At 45.0% G+C, this 13,306-nt stretch overlaps 1 protein-coding gene across 1 annotated transcript in view; it reads left to right on the top strand.

The window, feature by feature from the left end:
* LOC123500746 (dystroglycan-like) overlaps window positions 1–9,066 on the top strand; it is a 56,694-nt gene extending 47,628 nt beyond the window's left edge. The window contains 9 exon segments of the mRNA XM_045249380.1: window positions 338–460; window positions 834–998; window positions 1,488–1,654; window positions 2,071–2,266; window positions 2,966–3,133; window positions 3,600–3,756; window positions 5,801–5,892; window positions 6,398–6,568; window positions 6,846–9,066. Coding sequence (XP_045105315.1) covers window positions 338–460; window positions 834–998; window positions 1,488–1,654; window positions 2,071–2,266; window positions 2,966–3,133; window positions 3,600–3,756; window positions 5,801–5,892; window positions 6,398–6,568; window positions 6,846–7,778 — 2,172 coding nt within the window. The 3' untranslated portion in view covers window positions 7,779–9,066.
* Window positions 9,067–13,306: the final 4,240 nt, after the last annotated feature.

Below are 13,306 nucleotides of genomic sequence, written 5' to 3'. Positions count from 1 at the left end.
ATCACTTCAACTAGAGCCTTTGGAGAGTAGCAAAGGTATGACTGAAGGATATCAGAACACCCCCTTTAAATCACCTTTGTCACTCTTACGGACATATTGAAAAACGCCTTGCTCTCTCACCACCACAATTTTTCAAGTCCCCCCATAGACAATTAGGCAGGTTTTCAAGACAGTCTCTCCTTATGACCAACTGGAAATCTTGTTAATCCATCACCAGAACCATAAAAACACCCTTACTTCAACTAGAGCCTTTGAAAATAGAGTATCTAAATATGGGTCTTACTCTCCTACTCTCTTACTCTTCCTTGCTCTGTGTCACTCTCCCTCTCTCTCCCAGGTCCCAGAGAAGCCCACTAGAATTTTGGAGGCTAGCCCTACTGTGCCCTCTGAGTCAGCCTACCCCACAGGACTGCCTTATCCTAGCCTAGAGAGCTCCATTGCATCACAGCCCTCTGCCACTGTGAGTATGGGGTGATGGGGGGGTGATGGGGTGAAGGAGTGACTGATGGGGTGTTTGATGGGGTGATGAGGTGTTGGATGGGGAGATGGGGTATTTGGTAGGATGATGGGGTGAGTCTGGGGTGATTTAGGAAGTGATGGGGTGTTTGATGGGGTGATGAGGTATTGGATGGGGATATTGAGGTGATGGCATGAGTCTGGAGTGATTGATGGGGCAAAGGGGTGATTGATTACGTAATGGGGTGATTTTGGAGTAACTGATGGGGCTATTTGATGGGGTGGTGGGTGAAGGAGTGATAGATGGGATGATGGGGGGGGTGACTGATGGGGTCCACACACACCCACACAGTCTCTCACAACCTGTTCCCCCACAGATCGCCACCACCACACCCCTCACCACCACCACCACCTTGCTGCAGCCTGGCCCCGTCACCAACCAGCCCATCGCCCCGTCCTCTGTGCACACCCACACCGAGACAGAGACAGGGGTCCCTAATTCACCACCCAGGGTCAAGAACAGGATCCCTAAGCTGGCGTGGGTGAGTATCAGGGTCTTTTGGGGGGTTTTAAGGGTCTTTTGGGGTCTTTTCAGTTTTTTGGGGGTCATTTCAGGGTCTAGGGTTCTTTTCAGGGTCTATTGGGCTGTTTTCAGGGTCTTGGGGTGTCTTCAGGATATTTTGGGGTCTTTTCAGGGTCTTTTCTGGTCTTTTAGGGTGTTTTCAGGGTCTTTTGGGGTGTTTTCAGGGTCTTTTGTGGTGTTTTCAGGGTCTTTTAGGGTCTCTTGGGTTCTTTTGGGATAATTTAGGCACTTTTGGGGTCTTTTCAGGGTCTCTTCAGGGTTTTTTCAGGGTCTTATGGGATTATTTAGGGTCTTTTCAGGGTCTGTTGGGATCTTTAGGATCTTTTGAGGTGTGTGTGTTTAACTAACCTAACCCAACCTAACCCAATACACCCCTAACCTAACCTAACCTAACCCAATACACCCCTAACCTAACCTAACCTAACCTAACTTAACTACCCCCAAACAGACGGCCGGTCACGTGTACTCTCTACCGATTTCAAGCAACACCTTTGAAGATTTTGAGGACGGCGACACCACGAATCTCAATCTTCACTTTAAGGACCTCAATGACATGGATCCTGGTTACAACTCCTGGATACAGTTCAACCCTGCCACACAGAGGATCTATGCCTTGTAAGTGAGAGGGAGTGGGGAGAAGGGGAGAAGGTTAGGAGAGACGGAGAGGGTGAAGTTGAAGGAGAGAAGGGGAGAGGATGAGGGTGAGGGAGAGAGGGTGAAGGAGAAGGAGAAGGGAGAGAGAGAGAAGGAGAGGGTGAAGGGGAGAGGGAGAAGGGAAAGGAGAGGTGAGGGAATGATGGAAAGATGTATGGATTTTTGTTGAGTTGTGAGAGAGAGAGAGAGAGAGAGAGAGAGAGAGAGAGAGAGAAGAGAAGAAGTGAAAAAAACTCACTTATCTTAACCCCACACTTACCAATAAAAAAAAAAAGATAAAAAGAAAGAAAGAAAAAGACACACACATACACACACACACACCCACCCATCACTAAACAACCCCTTTTTCTCCCCATCCCCTTCCCATAACCCCATAGACCACTGGAGAAGCACATCGGCCACTACACATACTTTTTGAAGGCGACCGACAAGGATGGCAAGACTGGCGTGGAGACTGTCAAGATTCACGTCCAGCAGCCTAAGGAGGGACGGAACTACAATCATCGCTTCTCGGCCGTGTTCAAGACTGAGAAGGCCTTTGAGTATGACTTTGTGTTCTCCATTGACTGGCAGGTAAGTGTGGGAGGGAGGGAGAGAAGAGGGAGAGTGGTAGGAAGGGAGAGAGAGGAGAGTTTTGTAAGGAAGTGGAGGAAATGAATGATTGAGTTTGGGAGGGAGAGAAGAAAGGGAGAGAGAAAGTTTTGTAAGGAGGTGAAGGAAAGAAGGAAGGAGGGAAGGAAAAAAGTGATGGATAGAAAGGAAGAGAGAGGTAAAGGCAGAAAGTTTTGTAAGGAAAGGAAGGAAGGAAGGAAGGAGAATGAGTGTGTTTGGGAAGTGGAAATTTTAACAAGGAAATGAAAGAAGGAAGGAAGGAATAAGTGAGAGATGGGAAGTTTTGCAAGGAAATGAAAGGAAGGAAGGAAAAAGAGAGAGAGAGAGAGAGAAGGAAATGAAAGAAGGAAAATGGAAGAAGAAAATGAATGAATGAGAGAAGTAGAAAATTTTGAAAGGAAATGAAGGAAGGAAAGAAATAAATTGAGTGAATGAGTGAGAGATAAGGAAATGAAGGAAGGAAGGAAGGAAGGAGGTTGATAAATGAAATTACACACACACACCACACCACACCACACCACACCCACACCACTAACCCACTCACTAACTCCACACAACACCACAAACCACACTACACCACACCACTAACTCCACACCACACCCACACCCACACCCACACCCACACCCACACCACTGATCCACCCACCACCTCCTCCACAGATCAAGGTAGTGGAGAAGATAGCTCACCTGTATGGCGACCCTGACACCAGCAAGATCAACGTGCGAGCCATCTCCACCAGCCCCACCAAGCTTATCTGGACCAACACCTCCCTCACTGACTCTCTCTCCACGTTCTGTCCCACCGATGACCTGGAGGCTGTGGCAGAGGTGAGAGCTAGAGAGGAGAGAGAGGAGAGGGAGAGGGAAAAGGGATGATATTGTTTATTTGTTTATCTATTTATTTGTTTTATTTATTTGTTTATACTTTTTGTGTGTGTGTGTGTGTGTGTGAGAGAGAGAGAGAGAGAGAGAGAGAGAGAGGAGGTCAGATTGTGTGTGTGTGTGTGTGTGTGTGTGTGTGTTTTTTCTGTATTTGTTGTGTTGTTTTGTATTTTTTTTGTTTCGGAATGAGAGAGAGAGAGAGAGAGAGAGAGAGAGAGAGAGAGAGAGAGAGAGAGACAACTTGCCCTAACCTAACCTCACATTACCTCACCTCACAACACCTAACCTCATCTCACCTCACTTCACAACACCTCACCTCATCCCATCTATTCTAATTACTACCCTAACATAACTAGACCTCCTCCCCTGACCTTACCCCTGACCCCCCTGACCACCTGACCCTATGCCGCAGGTGGTGGTGGGCAGCGAGGACCATGGCATGACTAGAGAGGTCAAGGAAGCATTCAGGCCAGAGTTCCAGTTGATGCGGGTCCATATCCACTACATGGGCCACTGTGAGTCACTCCGCTCCAAGCCAGGTGGACCCAGGACCCCCATAGCACCCCCAGGTAAGTTCCTGTCACGCCTCCCTCATCCCCTGGAGCCCCGTCAGCCCCTCAGCCCCTCAGCCCCGTCTTTATCCCACAGTCATTTTTAAGGCATGTTTCTACCACTATAGATAAGATTCATGTCAGTTTTGTTGTTTTTTATTCTCCCTCTCTCTCTCTCTCTCTCTCTCTGTCTCCTAGTCTATATTTTGCTTACTTTTCTCTCCTACAAACAAGATTTAGCTCATTTTCTCCTTTTTTTTCTCCCATTGACAATATTTTAGTCCCTTTTCTCTCCCTCCAGACAAGATTTGGCTCGCTTTTCTCCTTTTCTCAAGATTTAGATAACTTTTCTGTTCTCCGGACCAAATTACAAAATCTACGTCACTTCTCCCTTCCTTTATAAAAGATTTTGGTTCCTTTTCTCCTTTTATTTTCTCTCCCTTAGGCAACATTTTGCTCTGTCACACAAAATTCACGTCACTTCTTTCTTCTCTATAAAAATTTTTGGTCATTTTTCTCCTTTTTCTCTCCCTAGACAAGATTTAGCATTTCTCTCCCCCTGACAAGCCACTTTCCTCTCCCAAGACAGCATTTAGATCACTTCAGTTCATTTCAGCTCACTTTTATCATCCCTAGACAAGATTCAGGTCATTTCTCTCTTCTAAAAATTTCCATCACTTCTGTCTTTTTTTCTCTTTCCTAGACAAGATTTAGCATTTCTTTCCCCAGACATTCTACTTTTCTCTCCCCAAGACAGGATTCAAGTCACTTCACTTCATTCCAGCTCACTTTTAGGTCACTCTTCTCTTCCCTAGTCAATATTCAGGTTACATTTCTCTCCCTAAGACTACATTTCAGAAGTAGAAGTTGTAGTAAAGAAGGGAAAAAGAAAATAAGTTGTGTGTGTGTGTGTATCTCTTTCTTTCTTTTATTGCTATTTTCATGCTAACTGCTCTTCTGATCTTGCTAATTACATGCCTTCCTTCCTCCTACAGCCTCATTCCACAAGGCTTTCTTCTTCCTCTCACTACTATTCTGTCCAAATTTCTAATGCAAATGTTAACTAGTACTCTCAGTTCTTCACCACTATTCTGTCCACCTCCCTAGTTCAAGAGTTAACCAGTATTCTCAGTCTTTCACCATTATTCTGCCCACCTCCTTAGTGCAAGAGTTAACCAGTACTCTCAGTCTGTCACCACTATTCTGTCCACCTCCCTAGTGCAAGAGTTAACCAGTATTCTCAGTCTTTCACCACTATTCTGTCCACCTCCCTAGTGCAAGAGTTAACCAGTATTCTCAGTCTGTCACCACTATTCTGTCCACCTCCCTAGTGCAAGAGTTAACCAGTATTCTCAGTCTGTCACCACTATTCTGTCCACCTCCCTAGTGCAAGAGTTAACCAGTACTCTCAGTCTGTCACCACTATTCTGTCCACCTCCCTAGTGCAAGAGTTAACCAGTATTCTCAGTCTGTCACCACTATTCTGTCCACCTCCCTAGTGCAAGAGTTAACCAGTATTCTCAGTCTGTCACCACTATTCTGTCCACCTCCCTAGTGCAAGAGTTAACCAGTATTCTCAGTCTGTCACCACTATTCTGTCCACCTCCCTAGTGCAAGAGTTAACCAGTACTCTCAGTCTGTCACCACTATTCTGTCCACCTCCCTAGTGCAAGAGTTAACCAGTATTCTCAGTCTGTCACCACTATTCTGTCCACCTCCCTAGTGCAAGAGTTAACCAGTACTCTCAATCCTTCATCCATTTCTCTGGCACACTCTGGAACTCCGTGCCTGCTTTTGTGTTTCCATCTTCCTGTGACCTGAACTCACTGAAGAGGGAGGTTCCAACACATTTGTCCCAATTTTTTGGCTAACTCTCTTAATCTTTCAGGGAATTGGCAATCAAGTGGGCCTTTTTCTTTTTAATTCTTGTTGCCCTTGGCCAGCTTCCCCTGTTCCATTAAGAAAAAAAGTGTGTGTGTGTGTGTGTGTGTGTGTGTGTGTGTGTGTGTGTGTGTTCATTTGTTCGTTCATTCGCTCACCTCATCTCTTCCATCCCCTTCAGAGGAACCAGAAGATGGAGAGCCAATAATGAGGAACCCTATAGACCTCCTCAACGCCACGGCTGGCACACTACTGCGGTTCCAAGTGCCTGAGGTGAGTGGTGGGGTGTGGTGGTGTGTAGTGGTGATGGTAGTGGTAGGAGTGTGTGGTGTGTGGTTGTGAGCTGGTAGGTAGGTGTGGTAGTGTGAGGTGGCAGTGGTGTGTGGTGGTAGGGGTATGGTTGTGTGTGTGGGGTGGGTTTGTGGGTGTGGCAGAGGGTGTGGGGTGTGTTGGCAGGGGTGTGTAGTGGTAGAGGTGTGTGGTGGTGGCAGAGGGTGTCTGTGTGTGTGTGTGTGTGTATGGTAGGAAGCAAGGAATAAAAGTGGAAGTGAAGGAAGGAAGGAAGGAGAGATAAGGAAGATAAGGAGTGAAAGAGTAAAAGAAGAAGGAAAAGGAAGGAATTTACTCTCTCTCTCTCTCTCTCTCTCTCTATTTCAACAAGATTTTTAGTACTTAGATGAACTTTTAAAGAGTAAAAATTGAACAAACCATAAAAAAAACACCCAAGATACATAACCTAACCTAACCTGACCTAATCTGACCTGACTCGTCTCACCAGGACACTTGCTATGACCTGGAGGATGGCGACTCACACAAGCTGAAGATGCGTCTGCTCACCGCCAACCTTGCCCCCATCGCCTCGGACTCCTGGCTCCAGTTTGATTCAGCTAACCATGAGTTCTTTGGGATTCCGCTGGCTGGCAATGTGGGCAAGACTGAGTACCACCTGGTGAGTGTGTGTGTGTGTGTGTGTGTGATTTGTTGAGTGATGAAAGGAAGGATACACACATGGCAGGCTGGAGTGTGTTGTGTGTGTTGTGTGAGTTTTGTGAGGTGTTGTGAACGGTTTAGTGTATTGCGTTGAGTTTGGTTTGTTTGTAGATTGTTTAGTGGTGAGTGATTATGATGAATGAGTGACAGCACACTGCAACACTCACTCATGCCTCCTCCTTCTCTTCCTCCTGCTGCTGCTGCTGCTGCTGATGATGATGATGATGATGGTGCAGGAGTGTGTGGACAAGGGCGGCAAGAAGGTGATTGACGCGCTGTTTGTCAACGTGGTGCAGCGTGCGGTGCGTGGCGTGGCTGCTGCACACTTCTCCATCACGCTGCAGCAAAGCTTCAGGGAGTTCATGCGCAACGGCCACCTCAAGGCCCGGCTGGTGGAGCGCATCGCCACAGTGTTTGGCGACCCCGACCCGCGCCATGTGGCAGTGGACGCCATAACGCAGGGCAGCGTGGTGGTGACCTGGCACAACACATCCCTGCCTGGCGACCCCTGCCCCGATGAGGAGATGGGGCGGCTGCGGCGCGTGATGCTGGACGATGACGGGCAGCTGCTGCCGTCCTTCGTGGAGGCCTTTGCCCCAGAGTACCGTGTGGTGGGGGCGCGGTTGGTGCCGTCCGGCATGTGTCTGGGTGGCGACACACCCACACACGTGGAGGAGGAGCCGCACCAGCCACCAGTGGAGGACACCATCCAGGGCGACGACAACGACTACCTCATCAACTTCATCATCCCAGCCGTCATCATCGCTGCCATGCTGCTCCTCGCCGCCGTCATCGCCTGCTGCCTCTACCGCCGCCGCCGCTACGGCAAGATGACCATGGCTGACGACCGCACCTTTGTGTCCAAGGGCATCCCCATCATCTTTGCCGAGGAGCTGGATGACCGGCCCGACCCCGCCAAGAGCCCCGTCATCATGAAGGAAGAGAAGCCCCCCCTGCCCCCCCCAGAGTACCAGCGGGGCACCTCGCCAGCCGCCACCGCCACCCCACCCCCCGCAGACCGCCGTCGCCCACACTCCGGCGAGGGGGGAGACGACGCCCCCTCCTACCAGCCGCCCCCACCCTTCACCGCCACCAACGGAGCCTCCCGCCACCCCCGCCCCAATATGCCCCCCACCTACAGGAAACCCCCCACCTACGTGCCTCCCTAAGCCGTTCCTATCCCCCGGGCGGGGTGGCGGTGAGGGGTGAGGGGTGAGGGGTGAGGGCAGGCCGGGGAGGGGGCCGTGTGGTGTCCCTGGGTGTGTGGTGATGGTGTGTGCTGCCTGGCCTCCAATGTGCCAAGTGCCAGTGTGTTGTCTGTTAGTGAGGGAGCCACCAGTGTGTCAGAGAAAGGTGTTGGAATCCCTGTAACACCTTGACTCGTGTGTATGTATGTACGTGCATGTGTATGTGTGTGTGTGTGTGTGTGTGTGTGTGTGTGTGTGTTGTCACCTCACAATGCCTGAGATGTCTTTAATTTTAAGTAGGTCAGAGCCACAAAATACATGAGCACATCCCTCAAAGCACAGAAAAATAATCCGACAGCCATATTTATACCATTTTCCTTCAGGGCGAGGCAGACGCACACCACACAGATTGTATTGTAATGTATTGTACTGTTAATGGAGTGAACTGCCCCCCTCTCCCCTCTGCCGTGTGCCCCCCCCAGTGCCCCCCAGCTAGGTACAGTGTGAGGAGAGATAGATGGAATGGAACTGTAAAGGAACAGGAAGAGGAGTGGGAAGTGAGGGGAAAAGGTGAGGGGAAAAGCAAACAAGGTAATTAATTTGTGTAGGTGAGATGAAAACTGTTACTCACCTGTACTCTCTCTCTCTCTCTCTCTCTCTCTCTCTCTCTCTCTCTCTCTCTCTCTCTCTCTCTCTCTCTCTCTCTCTCTCTCTCTCTCTCTCTCTCTCTCTCTCTCTCTCTTTTCTTCTCTTTCTCTCTTTCTCTCTTAAGGGTGACATATCTAATCACCCATTGTAAAAATACCAATCACCACCCAGCCTGTAGTCACCCACACACCCACACCCACACCCACACCCAGCCAGTCACCCAGTCAGACCCAGCCAGCCAGCCAGCCAGCCAGTCAAGTCAATCAGCCAGTCAGTCAGTCACCCTCACCACACCTCTGTAAATACACACAAAAGGGCTGGACCCCAATACACACTTTTCTAGCACCCCCACACACCCCCAACACACCCCCCACACACCCCATCACCACCACCATCACCACCATCACCACTACTACTACTTGTTCATTGTATATTGTCTATGGTGTGGTGTTGAATGGTATATCTTGTAAACTGCCTTTTTCTTAGCGTGTTTGTACGTTTGTGTGTTAGTGGTGTGTTTGGATGGCTCTTCAGGGTGTTTGTACTGTGTTTGGCTAGAAATGTGTGTGTGTGTGTGTGTGTGTGTGTGTGTGTGTGTGTGTGTGTGTGTGTGTGTGTGTGTCCCTCTTCTATGCTGTGTTAGTGTTGAAGGGGAAAAATGTGTGTGTGTGTGTGTGTGTGTGTGTGTGTGTGTGTGTGTGTGTGTGTGTGTGTGTGTCCCCTTTAGCCTGCACTTGATTTCCATTTGAGGGGAAAAGATGTTTACATGTGTATTTCCCCTCAAAAAAATCACCCTTTTGATCAACTGTAAGGGGAAAAAAGTGTGTTTTTATGTGTTTCCCCTCTGAGCCTCTGTCTTGAGGGGAAAAAAGAGTATGTTTGTATGTATGTTTCCCCTCAGCCTCTTTAGTAGACAGTGAGGGGAAACTAGAATTATTGCTCTGTTTTCCACCTCCCCTCACTGCTTTGGGGGTGATCTGAAGGGAAATTAGTGAGCTTGTTAGTTGTTGTTAGCTGTGTAGTGTTTCCCCTCCCTTTGTGGCTTTTCCCCTGTTTCCCCTCTCTGTTTCCCCACTTTCCCCTTGTTTCCCCTTTCCCCTCACTCTCCCCCTACCCTTCCTATGATAGGCTGTGAGATAAAAGGATGTTTGGGAAGGTCACACACACACACACACACACACACACACACACACACACACACACACACACACACACACACACACACACACACACACGATAAGGACCATTGAAGAATTTTAGTTTTTTTTTTTTTGTGTATTTTAACTACTACTACTACTACTACTACTACTACTACTACTACTACTACTACTACTACTACTAGACACAGCCACGGCCAACCGACTGCCAGCTCCTAACCTAACCTTAAACCTAACCTAACTTTTTCACCCCCCCCTTCACCCCTCCTCCCTCCCCTTCCCCCCCCCTCAGATCTGTGGTGTATCTACGAGTATACATATCCTGGAGTGCTCCTTATACCACTGTTGTATTAGTGTATGTGTGTGTGTAGGGCCTAATTATTATTGTTATTATTATTATTATTATTATTATTATTATTATTATTATTATTATTTTATTTATTTTCTTATTTTGTGTGTGTGTGTGTGTGTGTGTGTGTGTGTGTGTGTGTGTGTGTGTGTGTGTGTGTGTGTATATTTCAGTCAGCACACCACAGCACCATATCCCCCCCTCCTCCACCTCCTCCTCCTCCTCCTCCTCCTCCTCCTCCTCCTCCTCCTCCTCCTCCATGTCAGCACAAGACACTCAGCACAAAGCAAGCCAAACTCAGCACTCTCCTCACCATTCTTGTTGTTAAGTGTTCTCAAATGTGGTGCTGATTATTACTATTATTATTATTACTATTATTATTATTATTATTATTATTATTATTATTATTATTATTATTATTATTATTATTATTATTTTTATTTATTTATTTTTTTCTTGGGTGTGTGTGGCAATGTGTGTATTATTATTATTATTATTATTACTATTATTGCTACTACTACTACTATTACTACTATTGCTACTATTATTAATATTTGCTATTTTGTAGGAGGTGTTTAGTGAAGTATAAATGCAAATCTTAATATCAATATGTTCTATTTTCATTGATTAGTATGTCTTGTCTAGTTCCCCTTTTTTTTATTTCCCCATTATTTCATTATTGCTATTTATTCCTGATTTATTTAACACGAGTGACAATTTCTTTTTATTATTATGTATTATTATTATTATTATTATTATTATTATTATTATCATTAATGTGTAACTTTTTTGTAGTCTTTTCAAAATAACTTGTTTAGATGCAAATATTTTACGAATGAACGGAGATTATTGAGAATGGGAAACTTGAGGGTGTAGTCAGATGTGTGTGTGTGTGTGTGTGTGTGTGTGTGTGTGTGTGTGTGCGTGACATGCGTAGAGAAAGCCATTTGTTTGTAGGGTAATTTAATGTCATTAGGACGGCAAGAATAATTTTTTTAGTTTTTCTCCCAATCTCGCTTTTCTTTTCCTTTATTTTCTTCTTCTTTTTCTCTTTTCCTGTTTTTCTTTATTTTGTCTTGTTCTTTTTTTCTCTTCTTTCCTTTCTCTTCCTTGTTATTCTTCCATTTCTTTATGTCTTTGTTTAATCTCTCTCTCTCTCTCTCTCTCTCTCTCTCTCTCTCTCTCTCTCTCTCTCTCTCTCTCTCTCTCTCTCTCTCTCTCTCTCTCTCTCTCTCTCTCTCATTCATTTTCTTTGTTACGTATTTGTTTTCCTATTTCATTCCTCTTTCTAATATTACATAAATCCATTTCTTTTCTTTTCCTTTCTTTATTTCTTCCCTCCCTTGTCTCTATTCCTTCATTCTTGTTGTATTATAGTTTTTCCTTCCTTCCTTCCTTCCTAGTGCTACTACTACTACTAAAACTACTACTACTACTACTACTACTCTGTTCCTTCATATTTTTGTATTATAGTTTTTCCTTCCTTCCTTCTTTCCTTCCTTCCTTCCTTCCTTCCTTCCTTCCTTCCTTCCTTCCTTCCCTTGTGCTTTCTTTTAGGTGTATGTACGATAATAGGCAGTACCCAGTCTGGTGTTGGCGGAGGCGTCATGTTTGCCTGGTCAGTGCACAAGATTTAATGCATTTGTTTGATCAGGTGAAATGAAAATGATTAAAAAAAAAAAATATTAATAAATGGAAATTTTTAGATAATATTTTTTTTCTTTTTCCCTTTTTTTTTTTTTTTTTTTTTCTTTTTTTTCTTTCTACAGAGTGAAGTGATTAAAGGTACTGTCCCTCCTGACCCTGGTACAGTGACGCCAGGGGTACTAATGTCTCTCCTGACCCTAGTACAGTGATGCCAGGGGTACTGTCCCTTCTGCCCCTGGTACAGTGACGCCAGGGGTACTAGTGTCTCTCCTGACCCTGGTACAGTGACGCCAGGGGTACTAGTGTCTCTCCTGACCCTGGTACAGTGACGCCAGGGGTACTAATGTCCATCCTGACCCTGGTACAGTGACGCCAGGGGTACTGTCTCTCCTGACCCTGGTACAGTGATGCCAGGGGTACTTTCTGAGTGGCAGTGGTCAGTGGTAATGGTAGTCAGGTGTGTACCAGTAAGTTGGTGCAAGGAAACACTGGAATAAGAGTAACATTTTTATCAAGAATATAAAAAAGTTCATATTTAAACAAACTGCAAGTGTTGAGTCTTGAATGAATTTATAAAAGTTGTGTTGTTTTAGAAAGCGATCAAGATAATGTATACTTGCAATATATATTCTGTTTTGTTCTTTTTATACATCACTACTACTGCTTCATGTATCCTGTATGTGCCCACTGATGTATTGCTAATATATCTTGATGCCCTCTTTCACACACACACACACACACACACACACACACACACACACACACACACACACTGCTACCTTGTCTGTGTCCTCTTTGTTGCATTACTACTATATCTATCTTATGTCCTCTTTCATACATACATACTACTAATCCATCTTGTCTGTGTCCTCTTTCACACACACACACACACACACACACTGCTACTTATCTGTCTAGTTGGTGTCCTCTTTTATACATCACTTCTACTAATTCAATTTCTTCTCTGTCCTATTATTTGCTTTACTATTTAATCTATTTTGTTTATCTCCTCTTTCATACATCACTACTTACTGACCTTGTTTGTCCTTCTTTATATATTATTACTTCATATAGTTTGTTTGTTCCCTTTCATATACCGTTCTCTCTCTCTCTCTCTCTCTCTCAACCTGTTTCTTTTCTTGCTTCTAAACTTTTCCTTATGTCTTGTTTAGCTTTTCCTCTCTCACAGCCAGTCCTTATTATCATTATTATTATTATTATTATTATTATTATTATTATTATTATTATTATTATTTCTCTGTCTCGGCTCCATTCATTCAACACTCCCATTTCTGTTTCTCACGTCTAATACTTTCCTTGTCTTCATATTATTTTGGCTAGTCTTTAATTTTTTTTCATGTTTTCTTTCTTCTCTTCTAATATTAACCATGTAACCATTTCTTCTCTCTTATACATTATTCCTGTCTTCTTTATTTGTTTATCTTTTTTTTTTTTCTTATTTGGTTTTTACATTTATCGTCATTGTCATGCTTCTTTCTTTCTTTCTTTCTTCTCTTTGAATTTGAACCTAACCATTTCTTCACTCTAATTAATGGACACTCTCTTCCTCTCTCCTATTTATTTTTTATTTTTTTTACATCTGTCATCATTTTCACTCTTCTTTCTTTCTTTTTCCTCTTTGAATTTTAACATCATTTCCTCCTCCCTTAAATTCACTCCCATTATTAAATTGTCTCCACTGGTCCACT

This window comes from Portunus trituberculatus, chromosome 8, assembly GCF_017591435.1.
Source record: "Portunus trituberculatus isolate SZX2019 chromosome 8, ASM1759143v1, whole genome shotgun sequence".
NCBI classification, from domain to species: domain Eukaryota; kingdom Metazoa; phylum Arthropoda; class Malacostraca; order Decapoda; family Portunidae; genus Portunus; species Portunus trituberculatus.
This window is presented reverse-complemented; position numbering and strand designations above follow the sequence as displayed.